At 39.4% G+C, this 17575-nt stretch overlaps 1 protein-coding gene across 1 annotated transcript in view; it reads left to right on the top strand.

Annotated features, from left to right (window-relative positions):
- Positions 1-656: 656 nt before the first annotated feature.
- The window catches only part of TTC3 (tetratricopeptide repeat domain 3), a 72613-nt gene continuing 55694 nt past the window's right edge, over positions 657-17575 (top strand). Inside the window, exons 1-12 of the mRNA XM_062622331.1 lie at positions 657-742; positions 2327-2372; positions 5008-5140; positions 6263-6347; positions 7542-7595; positions 9454-9577; positions 10515-10600; positions 11366-11460; positions 13213-13275; positions 16142-16196; positions 16898-17060; positions 17174-17222. Coding sequence (XP_062478315.1) covers positions 668-742; positions 2327-2372; positions 5008-5140; positions 6263-6347; positions 7542-7595; positions 9454-9577; positions 10515-10600; positions 11366-11460; positions 13213-13275; positions 16142-16196; positions 16898-17060; positions 17174-17222 — 1028 coding nt within the window. The 5' untranslated portion in view covers positions 657-667. The remainder of the gene's footprint in view (positions 743-2326; positions 2373-5007; positions 5141-6262; positions 6348-7541; positions 7596-9453; positions 9578-10514; positions 10601-11365; positions 11461-13212; positions 13276-16141; positions 16197-16897; positions 17061-17173; positions 17223-17575) is intronic.

Genomic DNA, 17575 nt, shown 5'->3' on the forward strand with positions numbered 1-17575 from the left:
TCAGCCTGAGGCGGGCACTGATGCTGTCGGCGCTGAGAGCAGCGGCGGAGCTCCTCCAGCTCGCTGAAGCTCTTTATTGCTAGGAGGACCGAGCATGGGCAGGGCTGTCCCGGCGGGAAACGCTGGGCTGCGACACGTCAGTGGCGAGCCTCGGGGTTTCCGGGGTGTCACGGCGGCGGGGAGCCCGGCCGGCTCTAGCCTCGCCTTTGGCGGGGCTGCGGAAGGGACGGGCGCTGCCAGGCGAGCCGCCGAGGGATGCGCGGCCTGGGCCGGGGCTGCCGCGCTGAGTCTATCAGGCGGGGCTGCCCGGGGCTTTAACTCTGCTCACCTGGGACGTGGCAATAGTTCTGGGATGCCGCCTCCTGCCCGGCTGGTAAGAACTGCCACTCCCTCTGCTGCCGATCTGGTGTGCTGGTGCGCGCTGGAGTATTGTCTGGCATCGGGGACTTGGGAGAACGTCAGTCGATTTAACTAGCTTTTGACTGATTCGTTAAGATATTGTTTCGTGCATTAACCTATGTTGTGTGAAAACAAGAACACATCTTTCGTGAAACTCTTGCAAAGTGTAATTTAATGTTGTGATCATTTCAAGTCTTGCAAAGCATGTGTTAGTTGCTTCTTCCCTTCATGCCTTTCTCGTCATCCTTTTCTCTCAGGATCATGTACCATGGGTGAACCTGTATTCAAGTCTGAGTCTGCAGGCCTGGCTTTTTATGCTGGTCGTAAATCTTGCTGTGAATTGGTAAGTAGGATTGGAACTAGATGAAAAACTTGCAAGATGTTCCAGTGGAGTTTATACCTATATCTGATCTGCAGAGTAATTGCTAGTGTTGATTAATTCAAACTGATGCTAAAGTACCTTACACCACTGTTATTCACTTTCAGAAGTACTAAATTGGTGTACAGCATAGATACTGTGTATCCTCTTATTGAGTAAGTTTTATTTAGTGCATATACAGCTATGTGAAATGAGATGGTGATGTACAGGTCCTGTTAGGAGAACTTGACCAACTGTTTGGCTGTGTATCTAGGCCATATTGGGGATGCTATATCTCCAAGTGACAGATTCACTTCCTGTAACTGCAGAGCAATCACAGCTTAGTTCATGTAAGTTCAAGTCTGCAAATAAACAGCAGTGTTCACCCATTCTGTGTTCTTGTCACGTCTTACAATTTTTCTCTAGCCTTTTGTGCCCAATAAAGCTTCTACTTATTTAGTTGTTTCTTTCATTGAATAAACTGTAGCACTCTTCTGTTTTAATACTTGCAAGATTGCTTTCCTTTACTGTTATTTTCCCTGGCTTGCTATGCTTAAGGAGCCTTAGGAAACACTATAGTAGTTAATCTTCTTGCTGCTTGGAGAGTTCAGTTATGAGTTATTTATTCAGGTGTTGCTGCTGCAAAATGCAGGCTAGCTGGCCTAGTGTTATTCTTCCGAAGCAGAAATTAAAAGTAGAGGTAAATTGAATTTACCATTCCAGTACTGAGTCTCATTAGAAATTGGTTAGATCACTAAAGATATTTTTTTTTGCCTGTGTGTTCTGTGGACAAAATGAAGTACTTTAAGAGCTGTGTTAGCATAAGATACTAGACATTTTATCTCTTAAGGTGATGTGTGTGCTGTGCTATGGAAAGAAAGCCCTTGGTTCTGTGCAGGTGCTAAATCTTGGTTTTCAACTTTGCTTTGATGGGAATGCCACCTTGAGCTTGACATACAGAAGGGTGTGTGTTGGGGGTGTGTGTGTGTTTTGTTTTGACTTTAAATACTGTGCTAAAATCTGCTCTGTGGAGTGGAGATGTTCAGTCATCTTCAAGATTAACTGATTTTGAAATAATTTTTTTTTTCCCTCTTTGTCATTGGGTGTCATGGTCTGTTAAGTATGTCGATGTTACAGCAACTTATTTCTGAGAGTAAGCTTTGACTTGCATGTAACACTGATAGTTCAAAAATGCTGCTTTGGGTGAAATCACATGATTGCTTGTCATCACCTTAGGTCAAGTTAGTAACTCATCTTTGCACATAGTAAGTCAGCTTTGCACATAGTAAGTCAGCTTTGCACATAGCATGCTAGTATTTCCAGAAAGTCTGCCACTGAAAAAATAAAGGTCTGCCAAAGCGCATCTTTTATACTGGTCTAAGTATGTTCAATAATTACCTTTTCTTGAGAAAAAAAGTCAGTGACAGAATGTAAAAATCGCTCTCATCCCTCCCTTCCCCTGATGTAAACAATTTGTATTGGTTTAATATTTAAAAACAGTTCATCAATCATAGCTAGTGTAACACATTTGTGAGATGAACAATGTTAAAAAAATATGTTTATCTTTAGGGTCATGCAGTGTTTGTACAGCGATCACCACAGAAGCCTAAAACAGGTATATAAACTAAAACAATATTACATACTTTCTAATACACTTTTTATGCTGTGTTTAGACCTTTTGATTGCTATTTCACTTTTTTCCTTATTTTGTCTGAATAAGTAGAAATTTATTATTTCTGTGCAGAAGCATTAGTATGTTCTTTTACACGGGAAGAATTCTCATCTTTTTGTCTTAACGTAATGTGCAAAAGACTACTATATATTTGTGAGAACAGGTAAATCCTTAGTAATACGTGCATATATGCAGACAATTAATGTTCCAGGATGGTGACTTAGGCTTGCCTTCATTACCTGTGTGTTAATTGTAGATATATCATAGCTGTATGGATCTAAAGATACATTCAAGTTGATCTTTGTAGGTAAAATTCTGCAGTTACAACATTTAAAAATAATTTTTAGTTGCAGAAAATCAAGTGGCTCAAAAGTATGTCAAGTTCTTCAAAACTGTAACATGTTGGACACTCATATGAACACAGCCAACTATGTAGAATGTATTTTTGCATATATTCAGGATCTCAGATAATACTGCTTCTGCTCTGAGAATGATTGATGCCATCTCAATAGTGTAAAAAGGATCTTTACCTTTTAAAGACAATCTCTGAAGGAAATGGATTATGTTTTTGAAAGAGCCATGTATCATGCAGGTAATGGCCTCTGGAGAAAAAAAATGAATAATATTGCTGATTTTATTGTACCATGTTGCTATGAACCACACTACTCTGGACTTACTGTAGAAAATAATTGACGGGGTACAGTTAAAAGAGGCTCATGTTTTACCTTGAACATTAACAGCCATTAAACAGCTCACAGCCCTTGTTAGGCTCCTCATTTAGCAGCAGATGTGTTTATTAATTAGACCTTAAGATCATCTAGTTCCAACCCCCCTGCCATGCCACCTCATAATAAAAAATTTCACCCAAGGCTCTGTCCAGTCTGGCCTTGAACACCACCAGGGATGGAGCATTCATAGCTTCCTTGGGCAACCCATTCCAGTGCCTCACCACCCTAACAGTAAAGGATTTCCTTATATCCAATCTAAACTTCCCCTGTTTAAGTTTTAACCCATTACCCCTTGTCCTATCGCTACAGTCCCTAATGAAGGGTCCCTCCCCAGCATCTTTACAGACGTCCTACAGATACTGGAAGGCTGCTGTGAGGTCTCCATGCAGCCTTCTCTTCTCCAGACTGAACAGCCCCAACTTTCTTAGCCTGTCTTTGTACGGGAGGTGCTCCCGTCCCCTGATCATCCTCGTGGCCCTCCTCTGCACTTGTTCCAACAGTTCCATGTCCTTTTCATGTTGAGGACAGCAGAACTGCACACAGTACTCCAACTGAGGTCTCACGAGAGTAGAGGGTCAGGATCACCTCCTTTGACCTGCTGGTCACATTCCTTTTGATGCAGCCCAGGATATGGTTGGCTTTCTGGGCTGCGGGCGCATACTGAGGCCGGCTCATGTTCAGTTTCTCATTGACCAACACCCCCAGGTCCTTCTCCTCAGGGCTGCTCTGAATCTCTTCTCTGCCCAACCTGTAGCTGTGCCTGGGATTGCTCCGACCCAGGTGTGGGACCTTGCACTTGTCATGTTTAAACTTCATGAGGTTGGCATCAGCCCACCTCAGAAGCGTGTCAAGGTCCCTCTGGATGGCATTCCTTCCCTCCAGCGTATCAACCGAACCACACAGCTTGGTGTCATCGGCAAACTTGCTGAGGGTGCACTCAATCCCACTGTGCATGTCAGTGATAAAGATGTTAAACAATACCGGTCCCAACACTGATCCCTGAGGGACGCCACTCGTTACTGGTCTCCAGCTGGACATTGAGGCATTGACCACAACTCTTTGCATGTGGCCATGCAGCCACTTCTTTATCCACTGAGTGGTCCATCCGTCAAATTGATGTCTCTCCAATTTAGAGACAAGGATGTCACGTGGGACAGTGTCGAATGCTTTGCACAAGTCCAGGTAGATGACATCAGCGGCTCTGCCCCTGTCCATCAGTTCTGTAACCCCATCAATAGAAGGCCATCAAATGGGTCAGGCAGGATTTCCCCTTTGTGAAGCTTTGTTGGCTGTCACGAACCACCTTGTTGTTTATCATGTGCCTTAGCATGCCTTCCAGGAGTATCTGCTCCAAGATTTTGCCAGGCACAGAGGTGAGACTGACTGGTCTGTAATCCCCTGGGTCATCCATTTTCCCCTTCTTGAAAATGAGGGTTATATTTCCCTTTTTCCAGTCATTGGGAGCTTCACCTTACTGACATGATTTTTCAAATATGATAGACAGTGGCTTAACAAGTTCATTTGCCAACTCCTTCAGTTCCAAATTGATAACATATCAGTGCCGTTCAGAACACAGGTAATTCCTTGAGCAAGGAATGTGAAGCCTACCAGCAGACCTGTATTCTCCCATGCATACTGCTTCTATGCCTCCATATAAATTCCCTCTCCTTCAATTTATAAAACACTTGAAGCTGCCAGATGTATTTAGAGTGTTCAGATTTTCTTGTTTTTCCTTATGTAGTACTTAAGAATACAGCATGGAAATAACTGATGGTTTGAATGTTTATTTTGACTTCAATTACTTGTAATGCCTGAATTGAGTAGTCTGATTCCTAACTGTTTTCTTGAAGATGTAGATCCCTGTGAAGTGTGGTGCAGTCAGCCAGTTGACGTATTAATAGAATGCTGCAACATTATTAAAATACTCATCTTTTGGCCTTTTCTCTTCAAAAGTGAAAGCAATTCTTTGGCAGCAGATTTGAAGTAAGTAATCATATTTCAAAGTGATTTAATCAGCCTTTGTTTTGGGTTGGGTTTTTTTTCTGTTTGTTTGGGGTTGTCAGTGAAAGTTCGTTGTATACTTTCAGTAGTGGTTACACTGTCTACAGGAATGTTTTTACCAGTGGCCTAAGTTAGTTATGGTTAGAAGGCGTTTTCCTTTTCCAGGCTGAACAGCCCCAACTGTCTCAGCCTTCTTTGTATGGAAGGTGCTCCAGCCCCTTTATCATCCTCATGGCTTTTCTTTGGACTTGCTCCGACAGCATGGTGTCCTCCTTATGTTGAGGCCACCAGAACTGCACACAGTACTCCAAGTGAGGTCTCACGAGAGCAGAGTAGAGGGGCAGGATCACCGCCTTCGACCTGCTGGTCTCGCTCCTTTTGATGCAGCCCAGGATACGGTTGGCTTTCTGGGCTGCAAGCGCACACTGAAGCCGACTCACGTTCAGTTTCTCATCAACCAAAAACCCCAAATCTTTATTTGCAGGGCTGCTCTGACTACTCTGCCTAACCTGTAGCTGTGCCTGGGATTGCCTCAACTAAGGTGTAGGACCTTGCACTTGCCATGGTTAAACTTCATGAGGTGCATGTCAGGGTCCCTGTGGATGACATCTCTTCCCTCCGGTGTATCAACTGCAGCACATAACTTAGTGTTGTTGGCAGACTTGCTGAGGGTGCGCTCAATTCCGCTGTCCATGTCACCGACAAAGATGTTGAACAGGGTTGGTCCCAACACCGACCCCTGAGGGGCACCACTTGTTACCAATCACCAGTTGGACATTGAGCCATTGACCACAACTGTGTGCAGCTGTCCAGACAGTTTTTTATCCACTGGGTGGTCCATCCATCAAATCCACGTCTTTCCAGTTCAGAAACAAGGTTGTTATGTAGGACAGTGTTGAATGCTTTGCACAAGTCCCAAGTAGATGATGTCATCTCTCTGCCTCTCTCCAGAGCAGCTGATGTTGTCTTCCTGGATAACATTTGTAACTATTGAGTTTGTAACCATGGTCCTGCTTAGATCTAATTACCGTAAATAGTAGTAATGATGACCAAATAATACAGTGTTATTTTCCTAAATAGAAACTTGTTCTGTTTTTTGAGCAGCTCACAGATTTTAGACTGGAATTGGAAGAGACTCTGTGATTTAGAGGTTTTGGAAGACCTTTCCGATTTAATGAAAAAAGTTGTTGTAAGTACTATATTTTAACTTTGTGTAAGTTTTCAAGTATAATAGGTTAATTAGATCTGTACCTTGTGCATCTTGGGATGTTAAATTAGACATTTCCTTTTGCTGGAGTGAAAAACTTGTCTGATAGTTGAATTGCAGCTTTCTAGAAAGAGTGTCATAGGCTTTATTACGGTTTGGATAACTTACTAAGTATTTGCAGAGTCGAGAATATAGTTGACTGGGGCCCTTGTAAATTTCTAAAAGAGTCATATCTGTGAGGAAAATGGCACCATTCCTGGATGTGCAAGTTAAATACTATTTTTTCCCTCATTCAGCAAATGATACTTAAAATTTGATACTGTTGTTGACTTAAAACAGAAACAGAACAGAGCAGAGGAGAGAATGATATAACAAATGTTCTCATCAGCTGAAGGGATTTTTTTAACTTTTATTTTTAATTTAGGTATGATAAGTTTAAAAAAAAAAACATCAAAATTCTGTGCTCAACCCCAAGCAACTTCCTTTGATGCAATATTCATGTACTGTGTTACCTTGTGGATTCATACTTCATTATGCTGGTTTTGCTGCTTCCTCCTTTAGGCTATCTGAGTGCTCTGTTTTCACCTTCTTGTACTTTAGCGTGTCCCTACAGTTTTTCCATTTTATCTTGTGTGATGCGTTCTTTGTGCTGTTTCCTTCTCTGGTAGTCTCCCATTCAATCTTTATGTGTGAGAGTCCATGTATATTCCTCTCTCCCTGTTTACTTCTATTTCCCTCTTCTTACTTCCTCTGCCTGTATCTCCTCTACGTAAAAAGATTGTATGTCCAGTAGTAAATTTTATTTGGAGGAGCATAAGGTCTCAGGAGAAGAAGTACTGTTGTTTTGAGTGGTTTTCATTGGATATATCAGCTGGTTCTTTGGTATGTAGGTAACTGCAGAAGTGGTTAAAGTGGCTGACTTTCCTAACCAGATGTAACAACATCCATGCTTTCCTATTTCCATGTCAACATTTATTTATTTTTCAACAAAAATGGTAGGGGATTTGCTACCAAATACAAATCTATTTCTTGAAACTTTGAAATGGACCAGAGCAACTGTCCAGATGGTACTGCATTCAACCAGAACAGAAAATGTTATTGACCCTCAGCAGATAGAAACTAAAGCTATCAGATCTAAATAACTTGGTTTTTATTTGTTTTCTATCCCTCTTCCAGAACATTCCAACTTTTATTCATGGTGTACTGAATATTGGCAGCAGAGTAGAACATGTAAGTTTCTCAAATTGTTTTTAATAAGAATGCTTCTTTATGTGTGAATAAAACCAAAATATTTATACAAATATCCCAAACTTGAAAATGCTTGCATAAACTGAGTCTGAAGTTTTTAAAGTATATAGATACAGGACTGGAGTTGCCAGCTGTTGCAACTCTGAGTCACAAACCAAAACCTGTATGTGACAGGAATTGCAAAACAAGTATCTTAAGAAGACCAAAAGGAGTGTCCTCTCTTTCTGTGCTGGTATTGGTGTGTAATGCTGAACGGCTAGGTGTGGGCAAATAAATACACTTTATGTGTAAAGATAAGAAGTTGTTGCTAGTATAGTAGATGTCTTCCAGAATGAACTATTGCAGAAGAAGAAGAAAGAAAATGAAGAAATAAATACTACTGAACTACTAAACAGAAAAACTCTCCAATGATAATAATAGTACAATTAAAATTGTAATACACACACTTCCTAGTATTGGACTGTTTTCCCAGTGTTATGCTTATCCTTGCACTGTTTCTTGGGATCCTGAAGTGAATGCTTCTGTGTTTCCGTGTGTGGAGTGGCAGGTATAGCCATTGCTAGCTGGAGTTCTCCGATGCCAGGACTGCTGTTGACGTTTTCTTCGTCTTCATCCTAGGGTCTCCTTAGGTTCATTTTAAAACCAGATTAGTCATAACCACCTGGTCAGAAGGAAAATTTCTGTTACAGTTAAAGCCAAGTTAAAACAGAGATCTAAGCAGGTCAGAACAAGCTTGGGATAAACATGACAAGTCACAGCCCTGTGGCCTTGCAAACTCTGCATAAAGCAATGACAGCGCTGTATGATGGGGCTACAGTGCTACAAGCAAGGGACCACAGAAATGATACAGAAGTTCTCTTCTTTGGAGATGGGTTGGAAATCTTTTATGAGATTATCAAATAGTGATACCGATTCAATCTGAAGGACTGTGAATGGCAAGAGCAAGAGTGTGATTCGAAAACCTGTTAATCCATTGCCAAGTTTGGTGTATAGTAGACCTTTACTCGTTACATTTTTCAGCTTGTAAACTTTGGACAGTGAATGTTCTTAGTTCCCCTGTGTTTGTCATTTTCTTCCCACTTTCCAGTTTCTGCTGTCTGCTGTAGGTTAATTGCAAAAGCTAAATTAAAAATGGTGAAATTAGAAGGCAGTATCATAGCTGAGAATTGCAATGGGAGAATAGGTACGACTGTATGTTACCGCTGGATCACCCAGTTCCTATATGTTTAGTGATAATTTGTCTTAGTCATGTGGGTTTTTACATTATTTTTCAAAATCTGTTGGCTCAGGTAATGTGGGAATATCCCAGGCAATGGACATTCTTCACTCAATCACTCTCCTTCAGTTAAAGCTCTGGAGCTCCAACAATTAAATACAGTTTTAGTAGAAAGGAAGTAATGATTTACAGAGTTGAGTCTTAGCTCTGCCTGTGTGTCTAACAGCCTGGAGAACGTTGCTTTTTCTGATCAGGCTTATCACTTCGCACTGAAGCAATTTTGTGTGCAGTCACTGAAAAGAAGTTTCTAAATCAAATTCTGTAAATTGAATGGCTCCCCTGTCTCCTGTTGAAAGAATGACTGTTTTCATTTTGTGAATATGCTCTATTATGCTATGCTTGTGTTATCTAGATGTTTGTGTTTACGAGCTGTTATCTGTTTCAAAGGCTAAAAAATCATTAACAAGTGCATAGTGTGTTACAGTAGTATTGTTTGTTATATTTACATGGAATGCTTCCACTATATTGTCAGTGAGCTGCTGGTTTGTGTGGTGGTGTTTTTAAGACTTTGCTTTGTATAGAATTATTTTTTTTCTTTATTTTCCTTTTCTTCAATTGAAATAGGGTGTCTTTGATTTTGGGCATGGACTTGATTGGGTCAGATACACAGGTGATCTCAGTATTCTGCAGAGGCTAGAGAAACTCGGTGGTTTTGGTTCAGTGTGTCTTGGAGTTTTCTTTGGGCAATGTAAGTATGAACACTTTTGGGGAAACAGTGGTGAGGAAAGTCACTTGTGTTATAATTATGAAATAGTGAATGTTTGCATGTATTTCATTACTCTGGGAGCAACTCAAAAAGTGACTGGGAAAATAGTGGTGGTGTGGGGGTTTTTTCCTTGCTTTTTGTCAATTCTTCCTTGAATTTCTATATGTGGGTCGTATTTACAGTGCACATGTTCTTTCTGAACAGAACATTTTTGCACATTGGTGTCGCTTATGGCCTGTATGTGTGCCCTGTATAGTTTTAACTTAAGGTTAAGTTGAAAGTTGCCTGAAATACTGTTTGGGTCTTTCTGTTAAATGTTTGGCAGAGGTTTTTGTCAAAATACTAATTAATAGGTTAGTCATATTTCAAAAATAAGCTTATGTAGCTCACTGAAGTTACCCTGAGATATTAGCACTGGCAGTAGAACTTCTGCTGAAATTACAAAAAGCTCCAGGCTGCTGTATTTGACACGTTTAGTGGCTTCTATTCCCGTACTTTTGCATATGTGCATTCTAACTCAGTTGTTGCAGTAACAGTGTAGTAGAAATTGAACGTACATGTGAGGAGAAGAATCTTTTTATAGTTAAGAACCAAAGTACAAATTCTTTACAATACAGATCTTTGCAGATCTTTAAAATGCAAATTCTTTAAAATACAAGTTTCACTTGGTTGCTTGAAACTAGACAAGTACTTAAACATTTTACAGTCTGCAGCCAGTTATTTTTGGCTTGCCCAATAATAAATAAATCCTTTTCTTTTGAATGTTTCTTTTGCTTAATTTGTTTCTGTTATTTAGTTGATATGTCAAATTTTGCTTCCAGTCAGAAAACAGTGTGATTCTTAGCAGCAGCAGATAAACACTACTTCTTGTCATTGGTAACTTCTTCATCCACTATATTTCTCTGAATTTTGTCTCCAGGCAAAGGTTATATTACTAAAGTTGCTTTGGAAGATTGTAATTTAATTGAAGAATTTAAAGCTATGACCTGTGAAAACTGTAGGAAGGTGAGAGAAAATATCAGAATGTGTTTGTGCTTTTCACTTTCTGTTGTTATCTTTTGAGGGTTTTTAATGATTATGAAAATGACCTGGTGGTTAAAGATGATGGTAAGTAGTTGCCCTGACATAAATAGTTACCTTGAGACATCCTATCCTAATAAACAACAAATTAGTTGTTTATGTTGCCAGTGTACATTGGAAAGTGTTCCTTTCCTTAACCCCCCAAAAGCTCAAGGTAATGCAGTTAATGTTGGTAGAAGATTTTCAACTTGATCATTTTATTACAGAAATAAGATGCTCTCAAATTCTTTGCCATGTCTTCCTTTAGTGTAGATGTGTAGGGTTTCTTTCTGTGGAAGTCTTCTTAATTCCTTTGTCTTTCTTGCTTCAATTATGTAGTTCAGGAACTGCACTGAAAGGCACCGAGTAAGGAACTGTATGCACTGTGCTTTACTCTGCCTACTTTCCTATTTGACATATTCTCACTTTTGATAATGACTACACTATGGAACTCAGGAGAGCTTTTGAGTTAGTCCTGCTTTTTAATTATTGTTCGATGTATTCTTGTCTGCAAAAATTTTCATTCATGCACTTCTAAGCTTATTAACTGCAGTGAATTGAAAGTATTAAATTACAACTAATAGCGCATATGTAACATTCTGTTTCTATAAGCATAAAAACTGAAGTGCCTCTTGTCAGTTTTCTTTACTTCTCATTGCAGATGAGTTTAGTTACAGTGATTACTGAGGTTTTTTTGTCTTGATTTCACAGAACAGTGAATCTATGAAACAGAAGGGAAATGAGGAGTTTTCCCAAGGAAACTTTGATCGTGCTATAATGTCATATACTAAAGCCATAGAGTTTTGGTAAGAACTAACTAACTGGTTAACTAGATTGTGTTATATAATATGTATTCAGCTTATTCAGATTTATGCTGGTTTTTGTATAGTTTTGCATGAGCAACTTGGAGGCCAAATGATAGCTTTTTCTAAAAAAAAAAAATTAGGTATCTAACACATTTTTTGTTCTATTTCATTTCTTGTTACTAATGGTTGTTTGAACTTGTACTGCCCCAAAAGTCCTCTTAAGGCTTAAAGCTGATTTAAAAGGACTAACAGTAAGTATAGTAAACCCAGGAAAGGAAATAAGTTATCTGGTGTGAACAGCTGCTGTTAGCATCATCCTTCCTGAATACTCTTCCAGCAGAACAGTATGACCAACTCTTGCAAATGTTTATCGTCTCAGCTATGACACAGAACAAGTAAACAAGAACAAATATTTATTTTTAAGTGTAGTCTTTTCATCTGTGTATGCAAAAGACTTAATTTCCTTTTGTGTCTTTTTTAATTTCTTCTCAGAAGTCATTTGCTGAACAGCTTTGGAGTCTTTCCTGGGCTCTGTAAATGGGCAGGGAGACTTCCTTTAAGAAGATTAAATGAGAATTTGCCTCATTCATATAGAGCATTTGCCCATTTCCTATAGTCCGCGTGGAATGTCAAGTAGTTACAGAATGCAGGCTTGGAGCATATCGCTGCTTGTGTTGTAGTTGTGCAAATGCTGCTTTTACAAGTCCTTGTGTCTGTGAAATATGGTGAACTTCATAAAGTCCCACCTTTCATAAAAAGCGATTGTGGAGACTTATTTTTTTCATTTTGAAGTCCGTAGCTTTATAATTGTGCAGTTGAAAGGGTTAGCATTTTGCTGATCCTTGCTTCAGATTTTATGTCACATAGTAGGATACGTTTCAATCCCAAACTGAAGCTGATTTCAGCCTCCTTGAAAAGTTGGGTTGGCTGACTTCAGTCAAGTGACTGTGTCCAGGATCTTGGAGCAGGCTAAGGTCAGCTTTGCACAGGGTAGCTGATGAGGGGAAGGGATGAACAGAATTCAGTGGAAGAGCAAAGGAAATCCCATGGTTTGGAAAGAGCAAAGGAAGCTTCATGGTTTTCAAGGGCTGTAGAGCTCAACTGTTACAGCTATTTGTTAAAAATTGTCCTTAAGACCCTCCTGGAAGGTGAATTAATGTCTAGCAGCTAGGGGATCCTTCTTCTTCTGCTCTGTGCCCTGTCTTCCCTTTCTCATTCTCCCAGTGTGAACCGACTGTCTTCTGCTTTATCATCGCATTCCATCCCTAACTATGTGCATGTTCGCCTGGTCTTCTTTCAAGTGGTTGCTGGATTACATTTATTGGTTCCCCACTTTCATTCTCCATTAGGTACATTGGGGATGATTCTTTAACTCTTTGGAGCAACTGCTTAGTCTGCACGGCCAGGCAGTCAAGCTGGCTTTTCCATGTTCTGTGCTTCATGCTCTTTTTATTGCTCTTTTCCTCCTCACCTTTTTTTTTTTTTTTTATTTTTTTTTTTCTTTTTCCTTTAAGGTAGTCTGAAAGTGACTTTAATTGGTTGGAAGTCACATTAGTGGGACCAAATCTTACGAATTGTTACACAATTGAAACTAATATTCTCATTGACTTGTAAATCAGTGGGGGTATTCAAGGAAACTTGTAAATAATTGATGCTAGACTGCTTGCAGACAGTTATTGTGAAAGCCTACTTTTTCTCCTTAAGATTTTCAATAGTAACATACGCTACTAACTCTTAATAATTTTCTTTAAGTCCTGCAAACCACCTTCTGTATGGAAACCGAGCTCTTTGTTTAATTCTCACACGGCAGTACAAGTAAGTAATCCCTTGTTTATAATCTGAAATGTTGTGATCCTGCAGTTAGAAACTGTCAATATACTTAGGAAAATAATATTCTTAAAACTTAAGTATATAATAATTGTGATGTTATTACCTCAGACAGCTGACATTAAGAAAAATGAGTAATATTAGATGTATCTTCTGGCAGTATGTACTACCACTTAAAATTTGTGTGTGTGTGCCTTATACAACAAGAAAAACAAATCTTACCTGTGAGTATTGTGATTTTTATTAAACCTTTGAAGAAGAGATCATTGTGAGTATGTGGGTTATTTTTGTTAAGACAGTTGTTAATCTAAAAATCATGTTTATGGTCAAGGTGGATGTATACCTTTTATGTAAAGCCAAACCAAGAATTTATTGCTAGTATAATTGAAGTCTTAAGGGCCTAATTTTTATTAGCCCTGATCTAATTGTTGAAATAAAAAGAAAAAATATCAATGTAATTAAAATTGATATGCACATGATTTTTTGTTTTTGCCCATTTTCCTGGTGTTATCCTCCCCTCTTCCTCTGCTCCTCTGGATGTGTACCAAAGTTGGCAGTTCCATTGCTGTAGCAGTGGGGTTAGAAAGCTGTAGGTGAACAGAGCCCTTCTCCATGAGAAATGTGATGTTCATGCTGATGGTTTCTTCTTCCTCACTCTAGAATTCACTTGGGTTTGCTTCTGTGTTTACTAATGTGCTATTACACCTTTGCTCTGTTGGTCTGTGGCACCCTGTTAGATCTGAGTTTACTACACATAGTACTTTTTATGGATATTACTTTTTGTTACCCTTAAAGTCATATTTTTCCAGATTTGACATGTCTTTAACTGACCATTGGTGACTTGTTTATAGCCATGGGGTCTCCATTGACAAGATTGTGCCCCATTTCTTATTATCTCCTGCCTATACTTCTTTGTTGCATGCTGTGTCTCCACTTCTCAAGGCCTCTGCTGCCATACCAGCGTTGTATTTCTTTACAGGACATCATTGTTCTGGAATCATAAATACCTCATTCTGTATAGATAGCAGTTACAAGCACTTACTCCAGCTAAATCTATGGTTGTACCACACAAAGATGAACAAGTAGCTCAAATTAACCATACACACCTGCTCAATTAGAGAAGTTGATGTCACACTTAAGTAAAAGAAAGCAGCAGGCAGGTGAAACTGGAGTTGAGGCTGAGCAAGACCAAGAACCTCAGTCTTGAGGTTTTTGCAAACTCAGTATCTTAGATCCTGTTGTCAGTGGTGACAGTCCTGTACTATGGGACCAGGCCGTTAACAGTGTTCTCCAAATCATCTGCTGGAGCATTGGAAGCTTTTACCAAGGTGTGTGTATTCCTCCCATTTTCAGAGCCTCATGAGAGGCAGTGATCATGTTCCCTCCCAGGCTTTGCTACGGGACAGGACCTTTCCCTGCAGCTTGGCCTGATGTGGTGTTCTGACTGTGCTCCACTGGAGCAGCTGTCCTAGCACTGCGCCAGACTGTCGAAAGGTGGCACTGGAGGAAAGACTGGGTGGGTAAAAACAAAGCACAACAGCATACATTAGAGAACAAGTCAAACGCTTCAGGTTTTTTTAAATCTTTTCAACTGCTTTTATTACTATCTTGAGGTTCTGTACCCCACTGACTCTTACTCATGCACTTTTTTCCTTTTGTTTGCGTCCCTTGCAATATGAGTATGGTGCAATTTCTCCCACTTTAATCCCTAGTTCTATTGTGGTCTTTTATTTCTTACTAAGTTTTTAAAATGTGTTGCTACATCTCCAAATTCTGCTGTTACTGCCTTGTCTTAGAATTATTGTCTCTTTCAGGCCTTTCCTTAGTATCCAGCTTTCATTGCATCTCATTGTCCTCCTTCAGATCCCTGTGTACAAGCTTTCCTGCTATAACGGTTACGAAAACCAGAGGTAGTGACTAGGCAGTTTATGGAGGCTTCTGTGTGAAACACGTGTGGGTTGTTTAGGGTTTTTTCCAGTCTTCCTCCCCTTTGTGGGGGTAAAATAGTTAAAGCCTCAAGCTTTTGCAGTTAGGTCTCACTGCAGACATTTTGTAAATGCCCCACTGAGTCAGCATGACCCAGCAATCAAAGGAGTGTGAGATGATTTGTAAACTTCCTTGTCTGAAGTAATCCGTATGTGACCACTCTTTGTTGTAATTTACTACATCCTGCTTATCTAACACATAGCTGTAGTTCAGTGAAGAGCGAGTGGTGCATCCCAAAGTTACATAAATTCTTCAGCTGTCTACTGTGGACAGCGCTGAAAGCAGCAGAGACCATCACTGGTGCTCTGTGTTCTCTCCTAGAGCCATAGGGATAGTCTGCTTCTCTTCTGATCAAAATTGTAATTCTAGTTATTCCATGACACCTTGTATATAAAAAGTCAGAGTCAAGCATGTTTTTCAGACTTTAGTTGTCAGGAGTCTTGGAGGTTACTGTTTTTCAGTGCTCAGCAGTTATTATTTGCACTCTGGCTGTGATAACTACTCTCCAATATGATTTTTGTCAAAATGTTTAGGTTTGGTGTTAAGGATTTTTAATAAGGCTTTGGTTTTTAAAGGAACATTTTGTTATACACCAGCTAAGGTGGGGGGGGATACATATGCAGAAATGCTGGAAAACCTAGTAGGCAGGAGGAGGGAATAAATAACTGATGGGTGAAATTGTTTAGACTGTAACATTTTAATCCAGGTAAGTTTCAGCTAAGAAGTGTTGTCTGGCCATGCCTTCACACAGGTGAATGAACTCTTCTTTTATCCACTTGTGTTTTTATAGTGTCTTTTACATCTGGTCTGTAGGTTTTTCTAAAGTTTAAGTAATAAATACCTCTTCTTTTTCTGTCTCTTCTCTAAGGAGAGCCCTTGCTGATGGAAAAAGAGCCATAGTTTTGAAGCCTAATTGGCCAAAGGTTAGTTTCATATACATTTCAAAGTTGTCTTTTGTTGGTACTGTAAACTACTACAAGAACCTGGAATCTTAGTTACAGATTTGACCCAGATAGATGTGGCATGTTCTCATCTGCATTCAACACAGTAAATTTAAAGGACAGTAGAACGAGCGCAGTACATTTTGGACTAAGAATTCTGCTTCAGTCAGCCAAGTACATAGTTTGCTTGTATTTTTAAATTAAAGATATTGTTTTGACATGCTTGTAAGTGTTGTTACATGGTGTCCTGCATCTGTAAAGAAAAATACACTGTTGTGAGTAGCTATGTTATCACAATGCTTTACAAAGCATATATGTAGTCCTTACAATAAAAAAATCCTGATTAATGAACAGCATGTATTTACCAATATTCTTGGCCTGAAAAAAGAGTAAATAAAGGGATAGTTACAGAATTGCAAAGTAGTAGTTGAGATTAGGGGAAAACTCAAAATTGCTCTTTTCCAAAGCTGGAGGCTAGATGCTACTTCCAGTCAATTCTCTTTCTGAAAGTTTCAGAGTTCTGAGTAGTTGAAAACTTTGATTATTCATCATATGACCTGAAATAGATGGAGTAGGTAACTTCTGAGTATATAAAATTTTACTTTGTTGCAGCTGGTTTGGATAGAAACTTTTTTCTTACTTGTGTGAAAGAATGCTTAAAATTTAAACTTATGTCTGTGTAGGGTCACTACCACTTCTGTAAGGCACTGTCATTGCTGGGCGAACATGAACTGGCTTTGAAAGCCAATGAGAGGGCTCAGGATCTATGCAGGAATGTTCTTGGTGGACTTAAGGATCTTATGCAGCAAAATGAGAAATTAAAGAAGACATTAGAAGAAATTAATGGTAACCTTTACTGATTTCAAGATCTACCTTAAACATAGCACAATTCCTTCATTGGTAACTTTCCTTTGAAACTAGCTAATATTTTTTTTCCCTTCTTGTATAATTTTCTATAGCTATTAAACAACATAAATGGAAACCAAAGAAGTCACTTGTTGAGAAAAAGTAAGTAATTGCCAAGTTTCCTTTCCTTTTTCAAACTTAGCAATTCTTAGTATAAGTAATATATAGCATATATATTGCTTAAATTTTGTCATCTATGAGTGAATAAAAATGGAAGGAATAAACTTACCAGAAATGCAGCCGTAGTGTAGCCTAGGAGTAAGGAGGACTTCTGGGAACCAAATAAGCTGTCTTGAGACATGTTCCACTTCCAAGCAGTTTCCTTCAGTATTAAGTTTTACAAATGGGGGAAGTCATAGAATCATAGAAAGGTTTGGGTTGGAGGAGACCTTAAAGATCATCTGGTTCCAACCCCCTGCCATGGGCAGGGACACCTTCAACTTAGACTGGCCCTG

This window comes from Pezoporus occidentalis, unplaced genomic scaffold (genome assembly GCF_034315485.1).
Source record: "Pezoporus occidentalis ecotype Australia unplaced genomic scaffold, CSIRO_AGI_Poc_V1 ctg24, whole genome shotgun sequence".
NCBI classification, from domain to species: Eukaryota; Metazoa; Chordata; class Aves; order Psittaciformes; family Psittacidae; genus Pezoporus; species Pezoporus occidentalis.